This window comes from Nicotiana attenuata, unplaced genomic scaffold (assembly GCF_001879085.1).
Source record: "Nicotiana attenuata strain UT unplaced genomic scaffold, NIATTr2, whole genome shotgun sequence".
NCBI classification, from domain to species: domain Eukaryota; kingdom Viridiplantae; phylum Streptophyta; class Magnoliopsida; order Solanales; family Solanaceae; genus Nicotiana; species Nicotiana attenuata.
In genome coordinates, this window is record NW_017671692.1 from 132,247 (window position 1) to 139,963 (window position 7,717).

Consider the following 7,717-nt stretch of genomic DNA (forward strand, 5'->3'; position numbering starts at 1 on the left):
AGTGAAAGCAGCCATTAGTGACTGCATTAGGATATGCTATTTATATCGTATCCTCTTAAGTGTGACCCTTTCTCATATCCCGCATGAATACGGAATGACTTATGCACCAAAATAATTAAAAAAAAAAGAAACAGAGGGAAAAAGGAGAAGAAAGACCTTTGGGCAACTTGTATTTAGAGGTAACGTAAAGAAAGAAAGGGACAAAAACAAATCCAAGAAGAGAGCGTCTCAAGCGGTCAACAATTCCCAGCAATTAGCCGTCTGAATGCATACGCATGCATTGACTTCATATATTACGTACTGACAGCCCATTTTTTACCTCACTAGCCCCCACCTTCTCAAATATTGGTCTTTTCTTTGATTTTTCTTTTGGAACAAAATTACTAGTACTAAAAAAAAATCTAATCTTTTAGTACTTCTCTATAATTCCACAAGTACCTCAGCCGCCTTTATTTCAGGTTTGTTTCTCTTAGTACTTCAACTGCAGACTAATTAATCAGTTTTCTTGATCAGTGTTTATTTAATTTGGCTGTTCGGTAAAGTGGGTGGACAAAGTTAATTACTTACCATGTTTAGGTTTTTGAGGGTTTCTTGATCTGATTTGTCTATTTGGGTTGTTTGGTGAAGAGGGTATGTCAAAGTTTTAATGCCCATATTGTAAAGATTCAAGCTTTCTGTGAATTGGGTATTTGGGTTTTTGAGGTTTTATTGATCTGGTGAATTGGGTATGTGATTGAGTCTTCTTCTGTGCTATCTGTGTAGAAGAAGAATTATCTCTTGGAGTTAGCTGTCTTATTTCAGTTTTGATTTGGTAATACAAGAGAAATAGAGATTCCAATCTGAAACTTGGGGAAGTCTTGTTTTTTGAGGTCTAAGGCTTTCAATTTCTATTTGGCACAGCTGGATTGTTGTTGGAATTTTGATGGGTGTAGATTTTATTGAATCTGGATTTCCTGTTGATTAGCTGAAAAAGTCTGAAAGCATCTGGACTCTTAAGTTATTTTGGTTTTTGAGGTAGTTTCCACTGTAGTCCAATTGGAACTTAGAAAAAAAAGTTGACTTTCGCCACGTTGATTGCGGAGATTGATCCTGCCTGATCAATGCTTATCTGAATTCCTAAACTTGTTTCTCAGCTACTTTGCCAAAAGGGACTGGACTTCATGACTTGACCCGGAAAAGAGGCTTTTGTATTGTTGCTTGTGGTTGCTAAAGAATTTGCGATGGATCCGTTATATTTTGGTTTTATGAAATGGGGTGATTATGTCATTTTTTACTGAAAATGGCTGTAGTTGTGCTGTGTATACTATTGCTGGTGCAGTTCCCACTAATTTCTGCTTCTCCGCTGTTGGGACATGAAGAAGTTTGTGGAGTTTACCGTGTTGACTATTCAGATGATCTAAATCGCCAAGTATTTTATGTGAACGGCATGTTAGTGGATAAAATTTTATTCTGCGACACCCTCAAATTTGATCGTGCAGAACATTGCTTTATCCAAAATTTTGGGTTTCAATATTGTGGATTGGACTTATCAATTGGTATGCAGTCGTATATGCTACAATATTGTTTTCAAATGTCTTTCCAACAAATCCTTATGAGTTGTTCTTCATTAGAAACCATTTAATTCTATGTATTTTTCCTAATTGCTTCTATTGGATATCGCAGTTTATAATTTTCTATAGTGATATAGTAGAGTCCAAACCATGTTGCAGATGAGTTGCATTTCAAGTCGGGAAGAAAATTTCTACAAAAGGTGGTCAGACAAGGATCCAGCGAACACAGTTTTGATGATACAGCAGCACGGAAGCCTAAGGAAAAAAGTGCTGATAATTTTTCAGTAACCCCCCAAAAGTTGGTCATGGCGGTACCGGTATTTTTTATTCTTTGCTGCGGCTTAATTTGCCCTTGTTTTCGTGCGAGAAAGAAGGAAACGGATCAATCTGCTCTTGTAAAGGATCCTAATTCAAGTGAGTTAACCTTTTCAATGTTCAATATTCCATATTCAGTTTATAGCTGTTTTCATTCTTCTGAAGATAAGTTTACTTTAAGTACTGTCGGATGATAATTTCCATTGACATGAATTTTTTTCAATCTACTTATGATCAATTTTGGAATATCTGCTGGAGCCCTGATAAAGGCGGAGCTAGGGAGGCGGAAATGGGTTCATTTGAATTACACTATTTATACTATGTCCAAATTATCTTTTATGCATATATGGTATATGTTGAATCCCCTTGGCTTTTTCGTGTATTTATTTTTTTATATTTTGAATCCCCTTGGTGAAAATCCTTGTTCCGCTTGTTGGTTTTGGTGGTTGTTTATAAAGATATTGCATTACCTTTGCAGTGGACTCTGCTTCCTCCATGGAGATGAATTTTGTTCCTGAAAAGGCACCAGGCAGTCCGCTACGAGTGCCAGCTAGTCCACTTCGAGTGCCGCCTAGTCCCTCTAGATTTAGCATGTCTCCGAAACTCAATAGAATTGGCTCCATTCACCTCAACGTGAATCAGGCTCTCAGAGCTACCCAAAATTTCTCTCCGTCCCAAAAAATTGGAGAGGGAGGGTTTGGAACGGTATACAAAGCTCAACTACCGGATGGTCAAGTAGTTGCCATTAAACGTGCAAAGAAGGTAAGATAATGTCAACTGATCTTGAATCTGCAAATCTTTTATATGTCACGATAATTTGATGATTTATCAGAACAACAGTGAAAAAGGAAGCTATTCACTATATGTTGTAGTTGCATTAACTGATACAGCATGAAAAAGGCAAAATCAATTTCCTACTTCCCTTACACTGATTCTACAATTTGAGGGAATGAGTTAATAGAATTTGCTTGCCTTTTTAAGTTAAGTGATAAGTGAAAGCCTCTCAGCATATGAACTTCCCAATCAGGAAACCTCTCATATTCGTTTCCTTTCTGCAATTTACCTTCATAATTTTGAGGGTGTTTTCTATATAAAACTGCGCAAGTATAAATAAAACAATGATGAAGAGACTACCGGCGCATGCGTTTAAGGGAGTAGAAAAGACAGCTCTTTGTTTCTTGATGACCGAGAAATCCCTCCAGAGCCAACCCTTTTGGGCCAGCCACAGCCTTCGTAGCTCAGGAATGATGCCCCCCCCCCACCCCCCTTCCTCATTTAAATAGCTGAGTTAGTTCGCTTGGCGCAGGGCTCGAACCTTGACCTAAGACACAAGTTCCTCAACCTTTGCCAATTGAGTTAACCCTGGGGGCATAAGGACAGCTCTTTTCCACGGAAAGGAGAGTTGCTTAAGTAAACAGAATGTTGGACCATAATGCACCTTCTACAAATATTCTATAGATGATAATTACCAGTTTAGAAACCAGAAGTGGGACAATAATTCATGGTTTTACTAGGTTAAGTGCTATTTAGCATCTACCAGACTGCAAACATAAGATAGATTCTCTAATGTGAAGATCTTGTTGGTCACAAAATAATTCTTTCACAACAAAGGAGTTCATGATTTAGGTTTTATCTCGACTTTTATGCTTCCTCTCTTTTCTTATTCGACTTCCTTCCTCTATTTTAGGGAAAGAACTCACACATTTGATGTTATTTGTCGCTAGTTTTTATCTATGATTGTGTCCTTTGGTTGGACTAATATTATTGTAGAAGGCATAGCTTCTTAAATTCTGAACTAACCTAGTAATTGCTTTACCCTTTTTGAACTTTTTGTTTTGCGTGAAAGAGGAGGAAAGGCAGGAAAAAATAAGTTAAGACATGGAAAGAGAAAGATCTTGCACTAATCTTGAGTGAGAAAGAGTGAAGCACGTCAGTTGAAATCCAAAGGACCAGCGAATAATCCTAGCTTGTTCAGAAGAAAGATCTAAGTTGCAAAAGGAGAACAATAGATACACTGGGTTGTGACACATGTGCAAGTTAACTTAGGAACTGAGACATGAACTCTGATTTTTGGACAAAAGGAAGGAGATCGAATTGAGAGAAAAAGGGACTTACTATAAGTCTATAACCTGTCCAAAATGGTCATACAAACCAAAACCTTATCCGCGCAGCAAAGCATGCTGGCTGCTTCTCTACACTGTACTTTGCTTGCTCATGTTGAGAACGAATAGTTTATGGAATTACCTCGATGAGATGTTGAAAATTTGAGGTGTTAGAAGGGGGTTTTGAGAAAAATTTTCCTTCTCTTGCTCTCCGTTTTTTAATTTTGGAGTGGTTTGGGTTGGGCTGGTTTTTTTTTTTTTTAGGGGGGGGGGGGGGGGGGGGGGTAGGGGGGTACGGTGACCTTATTGGTGGAAGTGGAACGTTGTTGATACATGCACATATTCAACCTGGATGTGACATTATGAGCCGTTTGGACGACATTTGAAGTTGATGTTGAATTTGGAAAAACGTTTGTGAATAATGAAATCTAAGTAGTTGTAGTTTTTTGAAAAGATTTTTTTGGAAATTGAAGACTTGTAAGTGGACGTCGAAGATTTGAAACACTTCACTTGAAATACACTTCCAACCACAACTATTCAAACTTGACCTTGGAAATTTCTTTTTCCCAAATAAAAAATCAAATAAATACCAAATTCAAAAATATTATTTGCAAGTGAATTTAAAAAGTCAACAAACAAAAACCACGTAAATTCTAGTCGGGGTTACTCATTGTTGATAGGTTGGATTCTAGCTATCTTTTCATGTAGTTTATTTCTTGAACTCTGACGTGTAACCTCTTCTGTAGGAAAGAAAGATAGGCTTTTCTTTCTTGTTCCTTTTATTTTTAGCTATATATATGATTTTATCTGTGAGAGAAAAGAATTAAATCATTCTAATATCTGAACATTTTGCAGGAGCATTTTGATTCTTTGAGCAATGAATTTAGAAGTGAAGTTGAGCTTTTGGCAAAAATCGAGCACCGTAGCCTAGTTAGGCTTCTTGGTTATGTTGATAGGGGTAATGAACGCCTCATCATTACGGAGTATGTACCTAATGGTACACTAAGAGAACATCTAGATGGTATAGCATTTATAAACTTAGTGCACTGAATACAACCTTCCATTATGGTCAAAATGTGGAGAGCAATAATTTTAACTTTTGGCAGGTGGACGTGGGAAAATCTTAGATTTCAATCAGCGACTTGAAATTGCAATTGATATTGCTCATGGCCTAACTTACCTTCATCTATATGCTGGTATGTTACTCTCCATCGCTAGTTATTCTCTTTTCTTAGTTAGCGATGGTTTATCAATGCTTGAAACTCCTTTACGTGATCAATACACAAAGATGAAGAAAAGGGAAAAGATCAAATCTCCATCGGAATTTTAAGGCTAACTGTCGTTAGATATATTGACCTGGTAGATTCCTTTAGTCTAGATCTTGTTATTTCCTTAGCTTTTGAGCCATGTAAAATTTAGAGATGTATATTTTTAACCGCTCCCAAAAATAATAGCAGACAATTTTTTTTTTTTTTGGTATGTGTGTATATTATATACATACATATTTTATACACTTTTTGGCTAGCGAATGCAATTAGTTTTCACTGACCAACAAATTTTGTATTTTGCCCTATAATTTATGCGGCAACTCCTGTGTTGAGGTTCAAGTTTCCATTATCCATTCTTGTAAACCAGGATTCTACATTAGGATTAGAGTTGGTGATGTGTTAGTTTCAGTCCTTGGTCTATTTTGATCTGCCCCGTGATCATTTGGAATTGATGCATTCCTATTTTTGTTTGCCACAGAGAAGCAAATTATCCATAGAGATGTGAAGTCATCAAATATTCTCCTGACAGAGAGCATGCGTGCCAAAGTTGCGGATTTTGGATTTGCACGGCTTGGAGACTCAGACTCTGATAAAACACACGTTTCAACCAAAGTGAAAGGCACCGTTGGTTACCTTGACCCTGAGTACATGAAAACGTATCAACTCACGCCGAAAAGTGATGTCTACTCATTTGGGGTATTGTTATTAGAAGTTTTAACGGGTCGTCGTCCTGTGGAGCTTAAAAGACCTCCTGATCAGAGGGTGACACTTAGATGGGTAAGCTCTTTACTCATTTTTTCCTCTTAAATTTGGGTAAATCTTGGATTATTGGCTCTACCAATAGCAAGGGCGGAGCTAGAGCTTCTTTTACGGGTTCATCCGAACCCAGTAGCTTTGGTCCAAACCCTGTATTTGTCTTAAAATATTCATTAGTTATACATAAATCATTAATTTAGAACCTAGTAACTAGAATTCTGAACCCATAAGCTTCAAATCCTGGCTCCGCCTTTGAGTGCAATCGTCTCTGTTAAAAGTTACTCCCTCCGTTCCAATTTATGTGACCCTGTTTGACTGGGCACGGAGTTTAAGAAAAAATGAAGACTTTTAGAATATGCGGTCCTAAACAAGTTAAAAAGGGGTCCAGAGTATTTGTATGGTTATAAAAGCTTCTCATTAAGGGTAGAATTGTAAGTTTAAACTAAATTGTTTCCAAATTTAGAAAGGGGTCATTCTTTTTGGAACGGACCAAAAAGGAAATAGGTTCACATAAACTGGAACAGAGGGAGTAATAAATTGCAGGATTAGTGTTATTTCTGTTAGATGTGCTGATTGTGTTTAGTTGTCTGTTGCTTTCTCCAGTACTTAGATAACGAAAACATGTCGTTTTTCAAATAACAACAGTAACTAATCCATATATTAACTTATCGGGTACAAACATAATATGCATATGCAGGCTTTTAGGAAATACAATGAAGGATGCATGTTGGAAATGTTGGACCCTCAAATGAAGGAATCCGTGAGCGGGGAGATACTAGTAAAAATGTTTGGTTTGGCTATCCAGTGTGCAGCACCTACACGAAAAGATCGCCCCGATATGAAGATTGTTGGGGAGCAGCTTTGGGCAATTAGAATGGATTATTTGAGGAATGGAAGAAGACAGTAATAACTGCAAATATACTGTGACTATACCCAGTTTATTCCCTAGAAAGGATAGAGATTTGGAGATACTTACTCAATCTTCCACTTATTGTTTGTATATGTGAGCAGTTAAGGTACTTTTCTTGATATTGATTCACTGATTTCAGGTGTATTCAAAGTATACTGTATTTTGTACTTGTCAATCCCATTAGTCGTCTCGTCAATCTTCATCGAAGAGTGACAGAGTGAGTAACAGGAAAAGAGTTCCTTACTGACAGTAGTTCTATGGATTAATATTTTTTTTGATAGCCGAGAAATCCTTGAGGGCTAGTGGCACATAGTTCGAAACTCGGTAGATAATGGCCTCGTCCCTCTCTCATTCTCCACAAATTATCAAGCTTTTGTGGGAAAAAATAAAAAATTATCAGATTTACAACTGATAATTGAAAAATAAATACAGTTTCAAAAGTAGTTGAAATTTAGCCATTTTTCATGTAAAAATAAAATCTGAATAAACACACCGTTAAAAATTCGAAAAAAATTCATGCTGGAGTTTGAATTTTTTTACATATGAGATTTCAGCATAATGTGCTGGAATTTCATATTGTGCTAGAGTTCCAACATAATATGCTGGAAGTTTATATACAGGAGTTCCATAATCTAGCATATTATGCTAACTTTCTCTGTGTTGGAGTTCCAACATAATATGCTGGAAGTTTATACGCAGGAGCTTCATAATCCAACATATTATTCTGAAACTTTTCGTGTTTCAGTAAAATAATAGCTATTTTTCATTGACTTTGTGAACGCCGACTATTTTTCAATTACCAGTCCGAAAACTGGC

General features: G+C 36.9%; 1 protein-coding gene across 3 annotated transcripts; it reads left to right on the forward strand.

The window, feature by feature from the left end:
• Positions 1–234: 234 nt before the first annotated feature.
• On the forward strand, positions 235–7,153 carry LOC109209712 (calmodulin-binding receptor-like cytoplasmic kinase 3). Of its 3 annotated transcripts, none has more exons than XM_019373029.1 (7): positions 235–1,535; positions 1,710–1,964; positions 2,344–2,627; positions 4,823–4,988; positions 5,074–5,163; positions 5,714–6,012; positions 6,689–7,153. In XM_019373029.1, the coding sequence occupies exons 1-7, from the start codon at positions 1,280–1,282 to the stop codon at positions 6,896–6,898; spliced, it is 1,560 nt and encodes a 519-aa protein (XP_019228574.1). In that variant the 5' UTR covers positions 235–1,279; the 3' UTR covers positions 6,899–7,153. The 3 variants fall into 3 exon arrangements, with proteins under 3 accessions (XP_019228574.1, XP_019228576.1, XP_019228575.1); XM_019373031.1 differs by having other exon boundaries at positions 236–458; XM_019373030.1 differs by having other exon boundaries at positions 1,445–1,535; positions 1,663–1,964.
• Positions 7,154–7,717: the final 564 nt, after the last annotated feature.